Genomic DNA, 24,076 nt, shown 5'->3' with positions numbered 1-24,076 from the left:
AGAGCATCTCCACCTGGAGAGGATTCTTTGGAATCCTCTTCCCTGTTACTTCCACCAAACCTGCCCTGTTATTGTGGCTCAGACAGCTCTGCACCCAGGGAAAGCAGCCTGGGAAAACTCCAGTCAAAAAAACCCATTCCTGCCTGATTGAAAGCTTGGGAACGCTGTTCCCACGAGGAAACCAATCCCGAGGTCGGTTCCAGCACTCTGTGATTGTCTCATTAAGGACACACCATAAACCCCACGGGCACACAGGGAAAATGGCACGTGCAGGATCCACCTCCAGCCCCACCAGCGCTCCCAGCAGACCCTGCCTGGTTTCCCACAGAGGAAAGAAATGTGGTTTTCACAGAGCTGTCATTATTTTCTCCAGGAAACCTGCCTGCAGGAGGGAAATTAGAGAGCTCTGACATCCAAATGCTTTTCCTACCACGAGGCAGAGAAATGGGGGAGGTTATTCCTGACCTTTGGAGGGCAGAGCACCAAGAGAAACCAGCTGAGCTCCTGGTTTCTGCTGAGGATGAGGAATCTCTTTGGGAATGTGGAGTTTTAATAAAAAGCTCCTCTGGGGGAAAAAAAAAAATATCATGGAATCCCAGAATGGTTTAGGTTGGAAGGATTAAAAATTATCCAGTCCCTTTCCTGCCATAGGAAGGGACACCTTCCACTATCCCAGGGTGCTCCAACCTGGCCTTGGACACTCCCAGGGATGGGGCAGCCACAGCTTCTCTGGGAAATCCATCCCAGCCCATTCCCACCCTCCAGCCAGGAATTCCTTCCCAATATCCCATCTAAATTTCAGTTTGAAGCCATTCCCTGTGTCCTGTCCCTCCATTCCTTGTCCCCAGTCCCTCTCCAGCTCTCCTGGAGCCCCTTTAGGTCCTACAAGGGGCTCTCAGGTCTCCCTGGATCCTTCCCTTCCCCAGCCCTTGGAGCAGCTGGGCATGGATGGAGGGGAGATTTTTGCCAACTTGACATTTATCCCCAGACCAAAAAAACTGACTGGGCAGCTCAAACTAATGAATTTCCCATTTTTCCATCCCAAATTCATCCTGGGCATGGGGGGGGCTCCTCGTTTGTGCTGAGCCTCTAAATTAGATTGAAAAAAAAAAACAATCATTATGAGGGGAAAAATCTGAGACAAAGCCACTGAATAACTGAATAATAAAAGAGGCCTTCCAAGGAAGAGTAATGGGGTATTCTGCAACATTCGCAGCAGCTGGAAATGTGAGTGGATTAAAGTGCAAGTTTGTGCTGGATCCATCTGCGTGTTCCAAGCTGGAATTCTGGATGGGGTGTTGTGTTTACACGTGGCATGGGGTGCATTGTGGCTGGACAAGCTGCAGCTGGAGGGAAGGGGACAGATCCACTGGGATTGATCTTTCCCTCAGACCAGGCTGACTGCCAGGATTTATAGAATTTGGGTTTAATCACTTATAGAAATAAAAAAAAAATCCATGTGATTGTTCCGGTCCCTAAATGTTTCAGGGTGATAAGAGATTCAATGGAATTGTGAGAGGAATTGTTCTGCACAGCCAAGATCTTTGAGAAATTGGGAAAACATATAAAAATATGCCAATCTGGGGGCTTCCACTAATCTGACTCGCTGCTAATGGAGATTCCTTCCAGGATTGGAATGGTGGGAGTTACAAGGAATCCTCAGTTCCCAAGTCTTGTGCCCCTCCCCAAAAAAAAAAAAACCCAAAGGTGTGAAAATCTTTTGGGAACTTTGGTGAATCTACAGAATCTGCAGGCTCAGAAATGCTCCCTGAGTGCACCTCAGAGGGGATCCTCATGTTCTGCACATGATGTGTGCTAAAATAAATAAATAAATATATATATATATATATATATATATATAATAAAGCTGTGTCTTGATGGAAGCAGAATCCTGGAGATGCAGAAGAAGAAATGGATGATATGACCTGTGCGTGGACACAATCCCTTCCAGACAGATCATCTCCAAAAGATGGAGAATGTTACTCTAAAAAAAGCCTTTTTTTTTTTTTTCCCAAGTAAAAGAAGGTTTTTCTTTCTTGGCATCCACAGGGATGGGGGAGAAAAAAAATAAAAATAAAATAAATAAATTAAAAAAAACCAACCCAAATTAAACCTCATCCTTGGCACCCAGGAGGAGCTTCAAACCATCACCTGAGTCAAACCCAGCCACTCGTTACACACACCTCATTTTTTCCTACTTTGCAGGAGGGTGAAATCAGAGACATGACATCAAAATGCTTCACTTTCTGCTGTAAAACTATTAATAAAAAATTATAAATAAAAAAATTGGCCTCTGTCCCCCACAGCTTCATCTTTTTTTTTGGTTTTTTTTCCTGTGCTGCAGCTTTTCCTCCCACACTGATGTAATGGGAGTTCACCTTCCCAGAGGTTTGTACAATACAGTCATTAGTTCCTCATCCCCAAAGATGTCAGGGAGGGGGGGAGGAGGCAGGAAATGATGCCGAGGTGCTGTGAGTACCTCTCTCTTAAGGTATTTCCCTCTGAAGTGGAGAATTTCCTGAATGAAGTGTGAAGGTGCTGGGGTGGCTCCCAGGACAAAGCAGGCTCTGACTGGAGCCCCTGACCCTTCTCAGAGCCCAGAGGTTTCGGTCTTGTGGGCACGATTGAAAAGCCAAGTGAAAAAAAAACCTAAATAAATGAGAGATTGGGGGGTTGGGGGGAGGTTGATGAGTTCTTTTTAGCAACACCGACACGGGCACGTTCAGCGCCTGCCAGTGCAAACTCCACAGATAGATGGGGTTCAGGGGTTTGCAGAATCCTGGGATATTTGGGGTTGGAAGGGGCCTCTGGAGATCACCCAGTCCAACCCCCTGCCCAGGCAGGGTCACCTGGAGCAGGTGAATGTGTCCCACACCCTCCCTGGGCAGCTGTTCTGGCGCTCTCCACGCTCCATGAAAGAAGTTCTGCCTCACGTTGAGGGGGAATTTCTGGTGGTTTCGTTTCTGGTTGTTGCTCCTGACTCATTGTTTCACTTTTTAAGTGAAGAGAGGTCCCTGTGCCTGTGGCAGAACTGGTGATCCCTCTGTGATCCCTCATCCCACTCACGATCTTGGCCTAAAGGCCCAGGACTGGGTGGGATGCTGAGTAAGTTTGCTGATAAAACAAATTTGGGAGGAGCTGTCGACTCCCTCGAGGGCAGAGAGGCCCTGAAGAGAGAGCTGGATAAATGAGAGGGCTGGGAATCACCCAGAGGTGTGGAATTTAACACACACACGTGCTGGATTCTGCCCCTGGGATGGGACAACTGGACAAACCCGGGAAGGAGAGGCTGGAAAGCGGTGCCATAAGAAGGGGCCTGGTTGGTGGCAAGTTGAATGTGAGTCAACAGTGTCCTGCTGGGCAGGGCCAGGAGTTGGACTGGATGGTCCCTGGGGGTCCCTTCCCACTCAGGATATTCCAGGATTCTATGATGAAACTTGTCCTCTCCACCTATGAGTACAAAGAAAACCCTCCCAGCGGGTTTCGGGCTCTGCTTCGAATTAATCTTTCCTCGGAAAAAAAATCCTTGGGAACAAGGGATTTTAGAGCTAAAAATGAGAGCTGCAGATGATCCACGTTGCTTCCAAGCCTGTTACTTGAGTCTCCTGTCACTGGAGGCTTCCAAGGACGCCTGTGAACACCTCAAGCCCCACAGCTGGAGGATCAGCACACAAATTCATCAGCAGTCCCATCTCCAGTAAATCCGGTGCTCGGGGACTCATCTTAACAGGCCCCAGCGATGGAGCAGGGACCCATTTTCCCCTTGGAAGGGTTAAATCTTCCCTGCCACGCTAATGACTCTTGGAAGGTCAGCCCCAACCGCCTCACCTGGCTGCAAAACCCCCCTGACTGGCCCGGCCAGGAGCCTCTTGGAGAAGTGTAACTTTTAACATCTCTCAGCAGAGCGAGGGCTCTGTTTGTCTTGGCAGGGAAGAGCTGTGTGTACACAGCTGGAGAGCTTGTTTTGTCTCTTAGTACAAGTCTGGACCAAGCCAAATCTCCAAAGGCTTTGTAAAAATGCTCTCTTTATTTAAAGAATTTTATACATTACAAGATGTCTCCAAAGTCTGCCCCTGCTCAGACCCCTTCTTCCCCTGTCTCTTCCCTTCTCCCTCCACACTCAGGACGGTTGGGTTTTGCAGCCTTGCTGGATCCAGAAGTTTCTTTGAGGAATTTCCAGCTTTCTGTTCACACCCACGGCCAATGCCTCTATCAATTTATGAGCCTCAACGCTTCAGACCCCGTGAGCTTGGAAAATAAAAAAGTGAGGAGCTCTACAGACACAGCCCTGGAGCTTGGATTTGTGGGGCTTTTAGGGGAAGGAACCTTCAAAAGAGAACTCAGGAAAACCTGCCATAACTAAAGCAATGCAAGGGGAGGACTTGGGGAATCTGTAAGTGCAGCACTCGACGAGATCTGTGTTGGAAATGGGGCTGTCCAGACGTGTTGTGGCCGCCCCATCCCTGGAAGTGTTTAAGGATAAGGATTGGAGCCACCTGGTCTAGTGGAAGGTGTCCCTCCCCACTGCACTGAGGTGGACCTGGATGGTCCACCTCAAGATCCTTCCAACCCAAACCAGGCTGTGACTCCACAAAAGGAGGAGACTGGAACAACGAAAGGCTCCTTCAGCGAACACGTGTGGAGGCTTTTAAAGAACTTTCCCTTCCCTGCAGCCAATAAATGTGAGGCTCCAACCACAGCAGAGGCCTCTTAACGGGGCACCTGCACCGCTCAGGAGATGCTTTTGCAGAGCAGGGGATGTTGCACGAAGCCTGTGGAGCTGGGAGTGTATTTCTGCTGGCAGGGCTGGCCGATGCCTGGGCTACCAGAAACCAACCGTTATTCCCATCTCACCCTCTAAATCACCTGGCCAAGAAGCCCCAACATGGAAAAAAAAACATTCTAAAGGCAAGAGCGGCCCAAGCCTTGGACGTGGAGCTGGAGAGAACGAGCCCAACCTGGGGAAGGCGAGGGGCCAGAAAAGCGGAGCGTTCCCAGGGAGCTTTGATCTCCCTTCTGGGGTTCTGCGGCACGTCGGGTGTTTTCGGTTTCACTTCTGAGCTGTGCCACCCCGGGCCTGGCCAAAAATCACAGCAGAGACGTCCAAGAGGAAAAGGGGAGAGATCTGGCGTGTCAGCCAAAGCCTCAGAGGTGCCCACAGTGCCCAGATGGAAATGGGATCCGGCCCCTCAGCGCACGGGGGGAAAACCACGCTTCCCACTGGAAAACTGCTTCCCACTGGATGAGCGGCTGGCACCCAACCACGTGGGGTTTACAGCACACCAGAGCTGGCTCCTGCTCCCTTTTCCAAAATGCTTTCACTGAAATAAGGTTCTTTCGTGGAAAAAACTCCATGTTCTGGTCGTGGCTTTCAAGTCTTTTCAGGTAAATACGAAAGTGAGCCGCCAAAATAATTTTGCCAAGGTGTCGTTTCTTAGCACAAGAGTATTGGCTCTTGGCTTTTTGCTGACTTGGTGTTGACTTTTGGGGTTTGAGGCCCACAATGGTTTGAAAATTATCAGCTGTTGGTGTTGGTGAGGTCATTAGTTTTCATTTTGGATGAGTGACCTCCTTCACCCAAAAGCCTCTGTCTCAGGGGGCACACGAGACACATCAAAACCAGGCAATAAATTGAGTTCTGGTTGGATTCTGTGTAATAGGAGAGGCAGGAGGCTGCAGAAATGGTGCTGCTGAGAGGAGGGGGGAGCTCAGAGCTCTCCCAGGGAGCTGCCACTGCCTGCTGGATGGAATTCCTGTGCCAGCTGGCCAACCCTCACGGCAGCATTTTCCATGTGCTCCCTGACTCTGGGTGGTCCCTGAGTCCTCCAACATCCCTGCTCTGCCAGAGCTGCTCTGAGCCGTTCCTGGGGTGCCACAGGATGTCAGGCTCACAAGAAAACCTCAGGGAAAGAAGGAGAAAGGGATACAAGTTCTTATATCCCCCCTTCCTCCTCCTTCCCGTGAGGTTTTGTCTTCCCAAGCCGTGGTTACAGGTGCTGTTTCCCAGGAATTGGCTGGATATTGTTCCACTGATGGGATGTGGTGAATCAAGACTTATTTTCCTGTGCTCCCACACACAGCTTTTGCTGTCCTTATTAAAATGGAGATGCCATCCCCGTCCATGTCCCTGCCTGACTTCCATCTGCCTTCTGCCCATCCCAAGGGAGAGGGGAGTGAGAGAGATGTAGGATTGGGTGTTTGGCTGCCCAGTGGGGTCATCCCATCATTAAATCAGGGAATCCCAGACTGGTTTGGGTTGGGAGGGACTTTAAAGCTCATCCAGTGCCACCCCCTGCCATGGGCAGGGACACCTCCCACTATCCCAGGTTGCTCCAACCTGGCCTTGGACACTTCCAGGGAAGAGACATCCACAATTTCTCTGGGCAGCCCGTGCCAGGGCCTCACCCCCCATCACAGCCAGGAATTCCTTCCCAATATCTAAACCTGCTTTTCCCCCCTGACACATTTAAACATTTGGGTTTAAAATGGTTTTAAAAAAAGAGGTTCCTTTCCCTCTCCCTCAGGGATCAGGAAGGGACCAATGGAGTCCCCTGATGTGTCCCCTTCTCCTCGGGAGGAGCTTCCTGGCATTTCTACACTCACCAAGACAAGAAAGAGGGATGTGCCCAAGAGCAAAACACCCTTTTTTGTTCTCAGCAACGACATTTAACAAAACAAACCGCAGAGAGGAGCATCCAGAGACACCACAGGGAGCGGGGACTTCTCCCCGTAAACCACGAAACGCTTTTGGACCCGAACTTGTCATTTCAGGGCAGAAATTCCCACAAACCGAGCGCCTTTTTAACCCACAGATTTCAGCACACACCTCCTGCTGTGGCAACCTGACCCAGTGCCACGGAACCCCCCCGTGTGTCCCTTACCTCTCTCGCACTGGGGGCCGGTGAATCCGTAGACGCAGGCGCAGCGGTTGGGCCCGATGCACCTCCCGCCGTTCTGGCAGCCGTTCTCACAGACAGCTGGGAGGGGGGAAAAAAGAGGGAGAAATCCATGATTTTTTTCGCTCCTGGTGAACCCCCAGGCACATCAGGGCTTGCAGTGTCACCTCCAGCCTCCTCTGCGCTGAGGGGTTTTGGGTTGTTGTTGGTTTGGGTTTTATTTTTTCCTCCCCCTTGGAAAATTCCATCCCTGTTCCTGAATGAGCCCATTTATGACAGGGCTGTAAACTCTTATTTCACTTGAGAGGATTTCCTGAGCTCTGGAATCTCGGTTCATTCAGGGATTTAGATGTCAAGGTCAGGGGATGGATTGATGCGAACGGGGCAAACGCAGGCGGGAAAAGGTTTAAGGAATGACAAGGGGGAAAATGGGAGATGAATCAGGAATTTAATCCCAACGTCCCCAGAGCAGGGAAGGATCTGAGCAGCACATGGACTTTACATATTCACTGGCTTAAAATCAGCCCTGCAAAAAAAAACCCCAAAAACCTGGGAGTCAAAGGAGTAGGTTGGTATTGGAATCCTGGAATATCCAGAGCTGGAAGCGACCCACGAGGATCAGGACTCCTGACCCTGCACGGGACAACCCTCAGCTGCTTTGTGCCCAGCCCAGAGCCCAGGTAGTGCCTTTATCCCGGAGCCCAGCCCATCCCGGAGCCGAGGCAGCCGGAATGCGCTCCTTTGGGACGCCGCCAGCGCGACTCCGCGTCGTTCCCACCCTCCCAGTGATGTCCTGCCAGCATCAGAACCCTCTCCCAAGGACATTCCAGGTGGAGCCGGGAGCTGCACGTAACCCCGGGCTCCCTGCACGCTCCAGGCCAAGTTGCTGTTACTCAGAATTTTCCCAAGGATTTGGCCGTTTGGGATGAAATTTTCCATCTGGTGCCTCTGGCTCCAGTTTGGGCTTTCGGGAAAGTTTTGGCTCCGAGGAACCAGTGGGAGCTGAGGGGAAGTTTAGGGGGAATGTGGGGAGGGGAATTGTCCAGTTTTTAAAAGCACAGGGAATTTGCCTGGGAAGTTCTGATTGATCAGAGATTCTCCCCGAGTCGTTGCTCGTGGTTGCTCATTAAACTAAATGCTTATTAAAATGTAGTATTAAAGAATGTATTAATGATATAAATAATAATAGACATTATTAATAAAAATATTTGAAAATTAATAAATAAAGATTTGTATTCTGAATAAATACAATTAAAGTATTATTCCATTGAATAAATGATAAGACGTAATTTTATGTTCTATAAATAATAATATTATGGTATAAATATAAGAATATATTTATTATTATAATATATAATAGTATCATTGATGTATAAATATATTGTTTAAAGTGCAAATTTTATTATGTTAATAGCTATTGCAATTAATATTGATTTATTGCATTATTATAAATGCAGTATTAAACATCTAAATTATTTGGTTGTTAATAGACATTTGCACTTACATTTCATATTGTACCTATTTGTGTGTGTGTATATATTTATACTTACAGTGAGTTTTTATCTAATATATATATTCATAGTGAGATTAAATCAAATATTTATATTTATAGTGAAATTATATTTAATATATTTACAGCTAGAGTGAATATATATCAAATATATATAGAGAGAAAGATATAAATTTATACTTGCTAAGGGGTTAAGGAGGAGATTCCAGAGGGGAGGAGAACACAGTGCTGAAATCAAACAGCCCATTCCCAAGGCAAATGCTGTTTATAGAAGAACTGTAACTAATATACAAATATATTTATATTCTCTTTATATATTTTATAGAGAATTTATATCTATTTTAAGGAATTCACATCTAAGATGCATTTATAATGACTTTATATCCAATATATTTACCCTTACGGTGAGTCGATATCAAACATACAGAGATATAGAGAGAGATATAAATCTGTCCTGGCTAAGGGGATAAGGAGGAGATTCCAGAGGGGAGGAGGACGAGGTGCTGCCATCCCAGAGCCCATCAGTGCCCTCTCCAGGGGTGGATCCCCCGAGCTGTGCCCTCCCTGCCCCTTCCCACACTCACGCTGCCCGCAGTAGGTGCCGGTGTAGCCCTTCTGGCACAGGCACGACTCGTCACTGCAGCTGCCCCCGTTCATGCACCTCACGTTGCAGGTCTGGACTGGGGGGGAAAAAACAGGGAAATGTCACCCAGAGATCCCCCTGTTTCCCCCCTCCAAAATCCCAGGACAGCAATCAGCTCCCGTGGGGTGGATGGAGCGAAGCTTGGGGAAAAGCTGAGTTGAAAGTGGATGGTTCCTCCTGGTTAAACACACTGACTAAAATCATGGAATGTCTTGGGAGAAGGGACACACAAGGGATCATCCAGTCCAGCTCCTGGCCCTCAGGGCCTTGTCCAAGAGTTCTGGACATGTTCCCCAGGGTTTTGCTTTGTTCCTCTCCACCCTCTCTTTATTTAAGGAGTTGGGGCTCGATTTGTCATCTCCAAACACAGAAACATCCACAGCGATGATGCAGCAGGATTCCTGTGGAATCCTGGAATATCCTGAGCAGGAAGAGACCCCCAGGGATCATCAGGAAACCCCAACAACCCCACCCTGTCCCTCAGAGGATCATCCAACCCCTCCTGGAGCTCTGGCAGCCTTGGGGCCGTGCCCACTGCCCTGGGGAGCCTGGGCAGTGCCCACCACCCTCTGGGGAAGAACCTTTCCCTGAGATCCATCCCAACCCTCACTCCACAGAATCCAAAGGCACCCATCCTTTCACTTCCTTAAGGAATCCACCCCAGTTAAACATCCCCAGCTTCATCTTTCCTACAGGACGTCCCACCATAGCCCAGGAGATGATGAGTGAGGGCAGAATTCCTGATATCTCCCTTTCTTTGATAACTCTCTCGCTTTGAACAAATTTTTCCTTTAGATATTCCACTTTTCAAACATTTTCATACCCTTTTTTTATTATTATTTCACATTACTCCTTCCCTTTAAACACTTCTCAAATTCCTCCGTAGTAAAACCTCGTGAGGCGTTCGTGGAGGGGGGGACAGAATTTCCCATCAACTTTGAAGATATTTATCATCCTTTTACAGTCACTATGTGGCCCTGGGGGTGACATTCATTGGGTACAAGTGGGTTTTGGTTTTTTGCAGTAATCTGCAAAGAAAAGCACGTCCCATCTATTCCTCCATGTGAGAGCTCGGCTTTCCCACAGGATTATGACCCGCTGGATGTGACTAATTCACTGTAGGAAAACAATAGCAATAAATAAGTTGGGAAGTTTTATCCTGCTGCAGACACAAAGCCACTCTTGGGTTTGAAGTGTTTCATCACTGCACAGCTTTGGAGGAATGTGGTGTCCAAGCAGAAGAGTCCCCCCCCAAAAAAAATAAAAAATGAGCTTTCCTGCTAAACACTGAGTTACAAACTCCCTGGAAGATGTGACAACTCCAAGTGCAAGTGCCTGAGGTTAGAGCAAGTCATGTGAAAACTGTTTTTCACATATTTAAAAAAAAAACCCAACAAAAAAAAGGCATGTAGAGATCACAGCTCGTGTCTGCCAGCGAGGGGAGGGGCCGTGTCCTCTCCGTGCATCCAACACCACTTCCAAGCAGGGAAGAGCTGCCTGTCCAAGGGGTGGTTGGACTCAGGAGGGTCCAGCAGGGATAATGAAGCATTTGCTGCCCCGTTCAGAGGAGCTGTGGAAGGAGGGAGGGGTGGGATGGGAGGGCTCGGGGCTCTCCGCGCTCGCCGCACGCGCCGCGCGTTTCATCCCGGCGTGGTTCGAATTAGTCACGATGTCTCCTCGTCTTCCTACTGCTCCACTGGCCAGGGATCGGGCCAAATTCAGAGGGAAGAGCTTAATCCTTAAGGAAAACTGAGCTGGAGGCTTCAAAGCACGGCCCGGATTGTCAGACGTGAGGTCGGTCTCTCTGGGAAAAGGCCCCCGATTCCGGCACAGGCTTCCCCTGCAGCCCTCACCTCAATCACTCAGCCCTGGGAAAGCAATTACAGCCAGAAATCTGGGAGGGCTGCCCAGAGACACGGGGAGCTCGGAAGTGTCTGTCTGTCAGAGCTGTCCATCTGTCAGGACTCTTCTTTCCACATCCCAAGCCTCGCGTTCAGCGCGAGGAATTCGGGGTCTGGATGTAAGAAGAGCCCTGATGCTCATCCAGAAACTTTCCAACTAATTGGCAAAGGCTGTTCCAGCTCCCATTTTTTACCCCTGCCACGATCCCAAAAGCCCTGAGGTCCCATCACTATCTGATTTATCACTCACTCCCACAATGGTTTGGGTGGGAAGGGACCTCAAAGCCCATCCAGTTCCACCCCCTGCCACGGGCAGGGACACCTCCCACTATCCCAGGTTGCTCCAAGCCCTGTCCAGCCTTGAATTGTCCAAGGCTGGCCCTGTTCAACACCCCCTGAAGATCTGGAATGGAGGAGAACCATCTTTCAACCAGGAATTTCGAGGCCTGTTGCTCTGTCAGGATTTTCCAGGGCAGCAGAGGCCGAAGTTGTGGGAAGAGGAGAAGGACAGCTCTCCCTGGTTAACTTTTCCCATGGTTGGATTGGGCTGGATTAGTTCTCCAACTGATTTTGAAGGCTCAGTGGCTGCAGCTGCTGTGCCAGAGGAGTTTGCAGGCAGGTTTTGTCTCTCCTCACACACTCCTCCATCTAAACAGCTACTCCTAAAATGTCTTTACTCCCCAGAGCAGGAAACCCAGCTTTTTGCTACTGACACAGCAGAGGCAGAGTGGCTTTCCTTGCCTCTGAAATGCACAGCCTGTCTGCTCTACCTCCCTGAAGAATTCCTGTGAAATACAGCCCCAAAATCAATGAATCCCAGATTGGAGCCCCTGCAGAGGAACCCACCCCCCTCACCCCCTTTCCCCCTTGGAAATCCACCCACCCCAGGCTCCCAGGAATGCCAGGGCTGTGCCCAAATGTATACACTGCTCACAGCATTCCTCACATTCCTCCCTGATTGCTTCCACATGGACCCTCATTCCACACTCCCGAAATTTCTGTGGCTCCGGCACCTTCCCCTCCCAAAGGGTCTCTCTGCACCCACAGGCCCTCAGTGCTTCCTTAGGGGCATTTCCAGGGATCTCTGGAGACAAAACGTGGCACTTTGGGAGCAGATCCTGGGAATTTCCTCCTTCCAGTCACACCCTGAGTGTGGTTTTGAGGCTTGGGGTGGGGGCAGTTCTCTGGCCTTCCATCAGATGCCTGCAAGTCACTTTATTAACAATAGCTCATCTCCAGCTGGGCAAATAATGGAAAATTCACTTCTGGGTTGTCTCTCTTTTGCATCTGGAACCTCAAAAGGCTCGATAAAATCCCAATAATTGCTGGATTTTACACGGGGCATCAGCAAAACCACCCTCCTCAAAATAAAAAACTGAGTTTTTTTGCTTGCAGGGTTTTTTTTTGGCTGTGGTGGGATTGAAGAGTGTTGTCACATATGGATGGACTGAGTATAAAAACGGTCCCCTGGTGTTGAATTGCCCACATTTAGGGATCTACAGTGCAGGAAAATCCTCATCCATGCCTGAAAATCCCAAATGGGAACATCCCCAAGTGGCAACTCGTGGCCATCAACCTCTGTTATGGGACTTATTGACTCGTATCCAGCATCCACCAGAACTCCCAGGTCCTTCCAGCAGTGGGAAAAGGGCACAGAGGAGCAATAATTCCTTTCCACCAAAAAAAAAAAAAACAAACCCTATGAACTATCAGGATTTAGACTCCACCTGGAGAGTTTTCCATGCAGGGATCACCAGAGGGATTTGGGAATTGCTTCCTGCCTGCCTGTCATCCTGCTGAGCCCTCCAGAATTCAGTTTTCAGAAACCCAAGCCAGCCAGCCCCCACACCAGAATTTTCCAGGTGTTTGTCCCAGAGCTCTGAGATGGGAGAACAAAGCAGAAAAAGTGGGAATGCTGCATTCCCACCTCCACCAGGAACTCCATCCTGTCACTGCAGTTGGCTTTAAAACCCTGGGCAATCCCTGCCCATCCAAACCCACAGCCTGGGAAAAACTTCCTCATTGTTCTACTGGAAAAATAAATAAATAAATAAATAAATAAAGGATATTTATTCGGTTCCCAAAAGCAGGGACTGATTTGATCCCACTTCAAAGAGCAGCCAGGGCTGGGTGGACTCCTTGGCAGTCGTTATTTGCTGCCCTGGGATGCAGATTTTTTTATCCCAGAGGAGCAGAACTCACAAGCAGGTGACAATTCCCCTTCCAGCCTTCAGGGGGAAATGAGGACCCTTGGGGGGAAAACACCACCAAAAACCCACCAGGTTTTGGGACCTCTGCCCGGGGTTGGGTGAGAAAAAAACAACCCGATATTTGAGGTGCCCACAGAAAGCTCTTTTCCCTTTTAAGAGAAGTCCCTGGAGGGAGGAGGGTCCCCAGGATGTTCTCCTACCTCCAGCTGAGCCACAGTTGGGGGAGAGTTGTCCGTTGGAGCACGTGCACATGTTGGGCCGTGAGCAGAACCCATCACCACAGGAATTCCTGCAGATGGCTGGAGAGAGAGAAGGACAAAGCCATCAGCACCACAGGCCTGTCTGGGAGCTCCCACATGGGGCTTTGGCTGCCAGGAGGACGGGAATTCATGTCCTGGGAGAGGAATAACTCAGGGGAGGGGCTGGGGGCACCTTTCTGGGCAGAGCAAGAGTGGCAAGGACCCCCCTTGCCCACCTTCCTCTTGCCACAGACTGGCTGGTCCTGCCACCACTTTGATTTTCCAGCCAGCACTTGAGAGCCCAAACAGGGCAGGAAAACTCCCCAAAACGGAGGTGTGATTTATTCCAAAGCATCATCCTGCCCCGGGTGGCCACTCAGAGATGCAAATTCCTGCTTGTGGACCCACCTCCTGCCAGCAGATTTGTGGTGTGGGGCTTCTCAGTGGGGTTCAAGGAGCTGAAACGTTCCATCCAAACAAGCAGCTCCTAAAATAACTTCTCCAGGAGCCTCATCTCCCTAAGCAGGCACTCAAACTGCCCAGGAATAAGGAGCACAGGGGCTCAAATCGGGCTGGGAATCCAATTCGATCCCATAAAATGGGACTGGGTGGAACCACCCTGGTTTAATCAGGAGTGGGAGAGAACTCCCAGGAGTCTGCTCCTGCTTCTGGGAGTTGTGGAACGTCCTGTCACCTCAGGTGTGAGCTGTGCCTCCCTTCCCAGAGCTCCCAGGGCAGCGGATTCTGGTGGATACTCACGGACAATGCACTGGTTCCCTCCGGGCAGCGTTTTCCAGCCGGGGCAGCAGTAGGAGTGGAACCTGGAGCCACAGACATTGGGCCTGGAAACGAAGAACAGTGGATTTTAACTCTGCTTCTTGGGCAGTGCCAGTGGGTAAATCCAGCAGGGAATGGTTCCTCCCAGGATGCTTCCCTGGTAAACTCCGTTCCCTGTTAAATGGGCCCAGCTGTGTTTAATTCCCCCTAAATTTCACCAACTGACTCGTGCCCTGCTCTGCAGATGCTCTGGGTTAAAAATTTAGGCTTCAAAGCTCCAGAAGGGTTGGTTGATCCCTTTGGCTTGGTGTGTTTTGGTTTTTTTTTCATCCTGATTCATCCCTGATCGTCCAGATCAACAAAAAAATCTCATTTCCCAGGGAGCAGCCCATTCCCAAAGAAAATGCTGTTTACAGAGGAATTTCAACTCATATACACATATATTATATATTTTATATTATAACAATGGCAATATTTATCGTTATTTATAGTATACTATATAATTTATACTATATAATTTATATTCTATAATTTATATTATATAATTTATATTATATAATTAATATTATATATAATTTATACTTTTATATTTAATTTATCTCGAATCTATATTTATAATTAATTTATTTATAATTAATTTGTATCGAATATATTAACACTTTTAGTGAAATTGTATCTAATATATATTTATAGTGAATTTCTAATTTCAGGTGCTGCAGGTTTCTGTACAGGGATGGCACCAACCACCCACGGAACATTAATTTTTATCATTAATGCACCCACAGTCATCCAGGATACCTCAGGATACCTCAAACCTCAGTGGAGATTAAAGAATATGCCAGAGCCATTTTTTTAAGCCAAAAGACTAAGAGAGGTTTTAGTTTTTTTGGGGGGGTTTTTTTGGCCAAAATCAGTGAAGAAAGAGGAATCTCCCATCAATCCCGTGGCTCAAGACAGAAGGAACTCGAATGAAATCGATAAAAAAGGGTATTATTTTTAACTCTGGTGGCAATTCCAGCTCCTTCTAAAAGAGATTTGGCCAAGATTCCTCCAAACTCCGTGCAGGGATCCTGGGAGAGGTCCTGGGCACCCCCTTCCACCGAGGGTGAGGCTCCAAGATCCCAATTGTTCCTCCCCAAACTGGCCCTTTCGGAGCATATGCTAAAAATTAGCCAGAGTTTCCAAACAAACCACGGGGAGAATCCAGTTTGAATGGGCTGAGATTAACAGGGTGTCCCAGGAATGACCTGCAGGGAGAATGGAATTGGATTCCAAAGCAATAACTCAGCGAGGAGAATGGAGTTTTGTAAGGGGGGAAATAAAAAAAATAAATAAATAAAAATAAATAAATAAATAACATCTTCAGTGGGTTTGTGACAAAAATGCTTTGAAAGTGAACAGGCTGGGAAATGCAAGCTGGAATCTTGTCGGCAAGAAGGGGGAGGATAAAAGGGATTGCCGTGGAATTGTGGAGCCCTGGGATGGTTTGGGTTGGGGGGGGATCCTAAAAATCACCCAGTGCCACCCCCTGCCACGGGCAGGGACACTTCCCACTATCCCAGGGTGCTCCAGCCTGGCCTTGGACACTTCCAGGGATGGGGATGTAACACTCAGTCCCAAATTAAAAATATCAAGAGGGTTTCACAACCCTCCTCACTCTCAGCTTTGCTTCCTTGCTACTGAGGGGGTTTTATCCAGAGTGGATGCACTCCAGGAGCATTTTTCCATGGTTGTGGTGGCAATTCCCACAGGATTTTCCTTTGGGTGTCAGAACCCTGGTTCTTCCCAACAGTGTTTTCTGGCAAAGGACCCACTGCTGGTCCAGCCCCTGGTTCAAGTGGTGCAAAACCAGGGCTTGGATCATCCCTGAAAAGGCTGGAAGGGCTGGGCTGCCGAAGAGGATGATTTAAAAGAGGGGAGCAAAGGAGGTTCTGAGGGAGGACAGAGGGAAAAGCAACACTGGCCCTTCCTTTCCCGTCCTTTTCACCCACTTTAAACAAACAATGGGACTGGGGAGATAAGCAGGGATTTCAATGGTGGCACCAAATGCTGCCCTCTGGCAAGTGCCTCCATCGGAGAGTTGGGAAAGGCCAAGGAATAAAAACAAAAACAAACCAAAACCAAACAAAAAACAAACCAGGAAACCACGGGAAAAGAGCAGAGCAGAGCTGTGGCCGTGGGATGCGAGAGGAGCCCTCCTCCCAACTCCACAATGGGCTGGGAGACGTTCCACACCACAGGACTGCCCACGGGCTGGGGGTGGCAGCCCTGCTGTGGGCACAGGGCACGAGTGGCTGCTGGAAAATCAGCCTGGAGTGGTTGTTTATGGGCTGAACAATGAGCTGAAAAGGGCTCAGCCCCCCCCCAGTTGTTGTCAGAGGCCAAGGGTGGCTCCAGCAGGACTGGAGTTGTTAAAGGTGGGACTCCCCAGGCTGAGGAGGCTCTGCAGGCTCTGATTCCACCCCAAAAAAACCAGTCAGAATCACCCTGAAGTCACCCAAATCGAGTCACCCTGAGTTCCCTGCTCACCCAACACACACACACAGGGCTTTGCCCACTGCTCCAGCCACGGGGGACAACTCCCAGCCGGAGAGAAGTCCCCAAATCCTCCCCAGACAGCTCAGCCCAGTCACTAATTGGTGGAATGAGCAGTTCCCCTCCCACAGCTAATGAACCCCTGGCTGCAGGGAGTGGGAGTTTTCCAGACAGCAGGAGCAGCAGCCCAGGATTTGTCTCCCCTGTCACGGGCAATCAATGCACCTCAGTGGTCACCAGCCTTGCAAAGTGGTATTTCCACTCCTTAAATTACAGGAAGACAGAAATAAATGAAATTTGGTGGATTGCCAGGGCTGGGGGGTGGAGGAAGGGGGGGGGGACTCTCAGAGATGTTCTGGGCTGCTCAGGGGTTTGCTGGCCTGGCTGCTCCTGCATCCTCCTCCTCCTCCTCCTCACTGGCCTCATTCAACACATTAATTCAGGAAGAATTCCTTGCTTTGGGACAATTTCCTGCTCTTCTCATCAAGTGGAGAGACCCTTTTCCAGTGGCTGAGACTCCCTGAGCTGTAAACCTGGAATTAGCTTTGCTTGAAGCGCTCAGAGGTCCAGCAAAAGCTGCTCCCAACTCATTGCCTTCCACCTGGAAAAAGCTTGGATGGATGGATGGATGGATGGATATCTGCTACCTGAGCATGGAGAGCCTTTTCCTTATTAATCACAGCCATCCTTCCTTTCCCTCCCTGCTCCAACCTAAAGCTTGGTCCTGTTGGGTGAAATTCCCGGGTGGAATTCCCATCTCCCGGGCACCGCTCTCTGAGACATTCCCTGTTTAATGGGAAAAGGAGCCTGAGCTCAGAGGGTCCAACTGCACTGAGAGATGGTTCCCTGGGCCACTTGGGGTCTCTTGGCAAGGGCTGAGAGGCCACCACTTCACCTCCCTCTTGCAGGTTCCTCCCTTGGTGAGAAGAAGTCCCAATTCCAGGGCAGGTGCCCTCGGAAATTCGACGGCTCCGTTTCGGGGAGCTCAGGCAATAAAATCCTCATTTGCTTTTTTTTTCCCCCTGGGCCCCAGATGGGAGTCAGGCAAGTGACCAAGCCCAAATTCTTTCTTCTCCAAGTGTTTCAAGCAAAACACTCTGTCAAATCCAGCCCCCTGCCCCTGCCAAGGCACAACCGGGCGGGCGATGGTGAGGCTGGAGCTCCACAAACAAAAAAAAACCCTCTTTGGGATTCCTGGGCTAAGATCCCGGTGGAATTGCAGCCTCAGGGGTGGACTTGGAGGCAAATGCTGCTGGAAATCGCCTGTGAACATCTCAGGTACCTTTCTCAGGTAATTAAATCCTTGATTTAAACATCATCCCAAAGGCAGCTCCAGTTTAAGCTGGTGCCCAGAATTCCCAGCTTTCCCTCTCCACTGCTCAGGGAGGGGATGGAGAGTCCCCCACACACACCCCCTCAGCTCCTGTTCTGCAGTTCCTCCCCTCTCCATTCCCTGGGGTCAAGCTGGAAAACAAGGAGGTGTCCAAAAGCTGCAGTTTGGAAACTCCTCGTGTTCCCCTTTCCCCACAGGGAATTCAGACAGCTCAGTCCCTTCCCATCAGCCAGAGCCACGGAAGAGGCCCAAGAAATGCCTCCCCAAACCTCCTCTCCCCATCCATCTTCTCAATTGCAGTGGCCATTTCATAATTAATGGGCTTGACATAATTAGTTGTGTTCAAAGTCAGGCCTTTATCCTCCCCTGAAAAAACAGGCAGGCAGGAACTCACAGGAAATCGTGGTGCCAGCAAAGAGCTCAGCTGGCTGCAGACTAATCATCTTTGCTTTCCCCTTTGTTCGACACATTCCTGCTCTTGGAAACTGTTCAGGAGTTCATTAAACTAATAATCCCATTCAAATCCTGCCTCATAAATGGATTTGTCGGGGCTGTTCCCTTCAGGAGACGCTCACTTCGAGTTGTCCCTCCTCTAATGAGTTCGAGGGCAGATTAAATGGTGGCTTTGGCCCTGATTTATTTATTGCTCCACGTTGCTTTATTAATGGTTATTTGTAAAAGCACTGGTTTGTTTTGTGTTTGGGCCATGCTTTGCATTTATTTCATACTTTGCCCCTTTTTTGAAGGGGGGGGTTGTGGGATGGGAACTGAGCTCCAAATAAATAGATTTCCAGCAAAAACATCCACAACCTTTCAGCCTGAACTGCTGAAGCCTCTTTTATCAGCAATTCATCTACAACTGCCCTCGTGGAGCCCAAACACCAGCAAGAGCTTGTCCTGGGCACGGTGGAGTTACTGGAGAGGAAATTTTGGGTGTTTCCATGGGTGTTAATTGATTGAAGGCTTCACACAAAGGAGAAAAGATCTGCTGGGCCACTTGGGTGGCTCCTTCCTGGGAAATGCCCCATCCCTGGAAGTGTCCAAGGCCAGGTTGGAGCAACCTGGGACAGTGGGAGGTGTCCCTGCCCACGGCAGGGGGTGGCACTGGGTGAGTTTTAAGGTCCCTTCCAACCCAAACCGCTCTGGGATTCTGTGAAACCCTCAGGAAGTCGTTTGTAGGAACAGAATTAATTTCTCTTATTAAAGAGAAACTGAATGATGATATTCAATTAATATATTTGGGAGGTTTGATTCTCCCAGAGTTGGTATAAAAAGCCCTGTAAAGGCACCTGGGTCTCACTTCTCTGTGCAGTTCTGGTGTGGTTCTCTTTTCTTGTTCAAACTGTGGTATAAACACAACTTGGAGGTGGAAGGAATTCGTGTCTCCACCCACCCAAGAGAAAAAGAGGCACATACAACAAATGACAGAATCATTAAGGCTGGAAAACACCTCCAGGACCATCGAGTCCAACCCTTAAATCAGGACAGGAGAGCAAAACCCCACAATGGGAAAGCAAAACCCCACAATGGGAGAGCAGAAGCCCAAAATGGGAGAACAAAAGCCCAAAATGGGAGAGCAAAAGCCCAAAATGGGAGAGCAAAACCAGATCCTGTCAAAACTGGGGACTGTCCTTGGAGTCCCTGGATGTGTCTGTCTGTCATCAACCATCCTGGGAGCAAAACCACTTCTGCCAGGGACAAAATGCTCCATGAACACCTTAAAAGGCTTTGAGATCTGGAAGGCTGGAAGGTCTCAAGCACAGGAAAGGAAAATTCTCACTGATTAGCAGGGTTGTTTTGGGTTTTTTCAGGGAACAAACAGAACAGAGCTCCAGAAACCCCGAGGTCTGATCATCCCAAAGCGACATTTCACAGCAGCAAAGAATCCTGACGCCTCAAAGCAGCAAAACCCAGCTCAGGGAGGATCCCAGAAAGGTTGGGAACAACCTCCAAGATCACCAAGTCCGGTGTTGATGTTGATCCAACACAGCTTCAACTCCCCGGAGTTGGTTCCGAGGCAAGAGCAGAAGGACAAGGGATCAGCACAGTTTGGGGGGTTCCAGAGCCAAAAATCCCTGGGATTTTTGGCTCTGCAGGAGATGGCTCTCCCTGGCTGCCAGACCCACCTGTAGGTGCTTTCTAAGCCCAGCAGAACATTATTTGAAACGCAGCAGATTTCTCGTCGCAAGTGGTGTCCCCTGCCTCGGAAAACAGGGATTTTTAAAGAGAGGGATCGCTGAGGGGCTGGAAATCCTGAGATCTGGCCACAAAACCATCAGGGTCACTCGCCAGGGAGCATGGGAAGCGCCTGGGGCAGGAGCTCCAGCCGCTCCAAGCTTTGCCAGCTCCCCCCTGTGTTGCCCACCACGAACCCCTCCCTCGGAACAATCCTGCTCTCCCCAGGGCCGGGAAAACAATGCATCTTCAGTTGTCCTAAATTAGAGCTGCCCAGACTTCCTCACACAGACCTTGCACTTAGCCCAGTGGGGTTTTATTTTTTTCTTTTCCTCCTGCTCCACAGGGCATGAGGAAAGCAGGAGGGGAAGAGGAGGAGGAGGGAGGAGTGTGGTCCTCAGCTCCCTGCAGGGGACTGGGAGCCAGACAGGGCTGTGTGGCCACTGAGCACTTACCCAACCAATCGTTTGGTGTTGTTTGACTTAAATTTCGGTCCGTGTCTGATGTTTCAAGGGTTTTTCAGAAGTAATTTCTGGCTTGGCAGTCTGGCCTTCGTTTTTTTAAAGCCCGCTTGGGATTTGGACTGTTCAGACTCACCAGAAATCAAAAGGGGTTTTAAGCTGTAAATAATTCTTTTGGAATCAGGGCCGAAAGAAGAGCAAACTGGGCACCAGTGACCTTTTCTTTTGGGTGCTGTGAGCAATGGAAATATTTCTTTCCTGGCTGTGCCCTCCCTTTTAATTCGCAGGGCTGTGTGAGACAACATTATCCGTGCCCACAGCAGCTCCTTCCCGTCCTTCCCACCCCCACCCCGAGCTCAGGAATCAGCCACACGCAGTCCAGGCTGAACCAGAGCCCCTGGATCTGCTAAAACCATCCTTTTCAAGCCACAGCCTTTAGTCCCAGACCCGTGGGAGGGCTGGGCTTGAAGGGACCTCTGGAGACGATCGGCTCCAACATCCACAGCCGTGAGGGTTTTGGGGAGGTTTCCTCCGAGGGATGAGGAGCAGCAAAAGTAACGGGACAGACACAGGGGTGTCCCCAGCCTGGGAGTGAGCAAAGGGCTGCTCTGGAGAGCCCAAATCCCAGGAGGGCGGTTTTCCACCTTCCCCATGTTGGGAAGGGGAGGCCACGCGCGTCGGGATTCCGGGAGCAGATTCCCTGCAGCGGGGCCAGGCTCTGAGCTCCAAGCTCCAGCCCAAACCACGGCACATTTGCCTGCCTGGGCTCAAAGCTCAGCTCTCCAGCCCAAACCACGGCACATTTGCCTGCCTGGGCTCAAAGCTCAGCTCTCCAGCCCAAACCACGGCACATTTGCCTGCCTGGGCTCAAAGCTCAGCTCTCCAGCCCGTTCAAGCCACATTCCCGGCGAGAGCCGAGGGCTCTGGCACGGCCCGGGCCCCGCGCGTGGATCACGTTCCGCCCCGGCCCTGCCCACTGACACAGGAACACTTTCCAAGAACTGCAGCCAGACAGACTTAAAATAACCCAGAGTCCACACCGGGGCCAGGAACCATCTTGAGAGCAGGAAACACAGCCCAGCTCCAGCACAGGGAGCCTCTGGCTGAGCCCTGTCTCCCTCCTCAGGTGGAAAACGGGGCTCTCGCACTGATTCCGTCCCCAGATGAGCCCACGGGGCACCACAAGGGACTGAGGGACACCTTCCCCTCAGAAACACTCCTGCAAAGCAGCTCTCAGGGGCAACAACCTCCCAGTCCACCCCCTGGCCAGCAGCAGCAGAGCCAGAGGCAACTCCAGGGGCAAATCCCGAGGTGAGAACATCCCTGCCAGTGATGTGGAAAACCCAGTCCCAGCCATCACTCCACGTGGTTTGGGTGGGAAGGGACCTCAAAGCCCACGCAGTGCCACCCCCTGCCATGGGCAGGGACACCTCCCACTAGCCCAGGTTGCTCCAGCCTGACCTTGGACACTCCCAGGGATGGGACAGCCTGTGCCAGGGCCTCCCCTCCCTCCCAGGGAAGACAAAGACCAGCATCCCTCCCACCAACAGGTGGGTGTGGGTGGCTCTTTGCGGTCACTGCAGATGAACCTCGAGGTGCTGTGACCCCCAGGCAGAGCTCAGTGCCCCAGCTCTGCTCCCACGGGCCCCTCCTCGGCCGTCCCCCCGTGGCAGGAGCTGATCCAGCTCCTTCCCGAGCTCAGGGAGAGGCAATTCCACCAGCCCAGCATCCACGTGCCGAGCTGGCGACCCGACAGCAACCGAGGACACCAAACTCACCCTCGCAGAGAGTCCTGGCCTCTCCTCCTCACCCTGCTGGGCGGCCTCTCCTCGTAGCCCCCGAATCTGTCGGTCTGCAGGTCCCCCTCGAACTGCGCCCGGGCTCTCTGCAGGCACATCACGGCCGTCCAGCCCAGCACCAGCCTGGCCAGCCACAGAACCCCCATGATGGCCCAGAGCCCTCAGAGTCCCCCCCCGGAGCTCCTTCCAGCCGCGAGGGTCTCTCCCTGCTGCCCCGGCCGAGGACGGATGGCGGTGGCGGTGGCGGCCCTGAGCGCCGAGGTGCCCTCCTTGCCCTTCCCGTTCTGCAGGGGGGAAAGATGGGGAGAGAAAAAGAAGAGGAGTTCTCAGAGGGCTTTCACACACTCCTGAAATCATCCCACTCGAGGCTGTGGGGTGGCACAGTCACAGCCAGTTTGGCTCCCGCTGTCGTTCCCGATCACCACAGAGTCAAGTCCTCCTTTTCCCCCAGAGCTGGAGACCAAAGGAGATGTCCAAAAGTCTCCCTGATAATTTTTCCTGCCCCTCCTGGTGGAGCAACCCGGCGTGGGAAAAGCCCACTGAGCAAGGGGACAACTTCAGGAAAGAGCAGGTCCCATTTATGGACCATCTTCCCAAGCTCTGTTTGACTCCACTGCACTCCAGACAGGCCATGGCTTGGAGATCCCTTTCCAGCTGCTGGAAAACCACCTCTGGGATCATTCTGGCTGGCTGAGGGGAATGATCTGCTGGGAAAGCCATCAGAGGGACATGCACACCGTGGTGGGCTGGAGTGAGATGGAAAACCATGAGCTGGGAGCGGGGAATGAAGATGCCTCAAGCTGAGCCTGGATTCCATGAGGAGGGAAGGGACAGAGGGGAAGGTGGACATGCTGGAGGGATGGAGAAGAGCTCCTGGGATGGGACAGGCAGCTGAGAGGCATGAGGAAGAGGTCCAAAGCCTCTGTGGAGGGGGGGAGTTGGCCAAGGGAGGCAGGAAGGAGACCCCTCGCCCCTCTGGCCGTGGAAAAGCTTGGAATGAGCACAGCAAGCTCCAGAGCCTGGGAGATGGACACAGCTGGGCAGGGGCCAGATCCCAGAATCTGGCCTCAAACCACACCAGGGCAGGTCTTCAGCCCCTAGAGCCTTTTTGCCATCAGCAAACCCCTTCCTGGGAAAACAGGGGCATGGCAAGGGGGGCCCCGTGGGCAGAGAAGGGGAGAGGGAGCCCAGGGTGGGCTTAGTCCTGACATCCAGGCTCTGGGGTGGGCTCTGGGGGGGCTCTAGGGTGAAGGAGAACAGCCCTGACGAGGGGTGCAGACCCTGGCACGGCACTGACCACCCCCCAACCCCCTCCCAGGAGCCACAGGGGACATTCAGTGACTCCCTGGAGTGCCCACTGTGAGCTGGGGGGCTGCTGTGGGGAGCACAGGGAGGGGGGCAAGGAGAAATCCCAAGGAGAAAGCTCTGGAAAGTGGGTCCCACTCCCCGCTCTGCACCCCCTTTCTCCTCCCTCTCATCCCCATCACCCTCCTAATTCCACAATCTGCCCACGGGGAAGCGGGGTTGGGGATCCCATCCTTCCTCCTCCTGCCTGGCAGCAGGGTCAGGATGCAGCTCTCACCTCGAGACCCCAAAA

General features: G+C 51.0%; 1 protein-coding gene across 1 annotated transcript in view; it reads right to left on the bottom strand.

Annotated features, from left to right (window-relative positions):
* The window catches only part of LOC126643067 (fibrillin-2-like), a 79,185-nt gene extending 56,560 nt beyond the window's left edge, over window positions 1-22,625 (bottom strand). The window contains 5 exon segments of the mRNA XM_050321202.1: window positions 6,882-6,977; window positions 8,991-9,086; window positions 13,361-13,459; window positions 14,159-14,241; window positions 22,459-22,625. Coding sequence (XP_050177159.1) covers window positions 6,882-6,977; window positions 8,991-9,086; window positions 13,361-13,459; window positions 14,159-14,241; window positions 22,459-22,625 — 541 coding nt within the window.
* Window positions 22,626-24,076: the final 1,451 nt, after the last annotated feature.

The sequence above is a fragment of the Myiozetetes cayanensis genome, unplaced genomic scaffold (genome assembly GCF_022539395.1).
Source record: "Myiozetetes cayanensis isolate MyiCay16 unplaced genomic scaffold, myiCay2020 scf26, whole genome shotgun sequence".
In the NCBI taxonomy this organism is placed as follows: domain Eukaryota; kingdom Metazoa; phylum Chordata; class Aves; order Passeriformes; family Tyrannidae; genus Myiozetetes; species Myiozetetes cayanensis.
The sequence above is the reverse complement of the archived record's forward strand: the minus strand, read 5'-3'. Positions and strand labels throughout refer to the sequence as shown.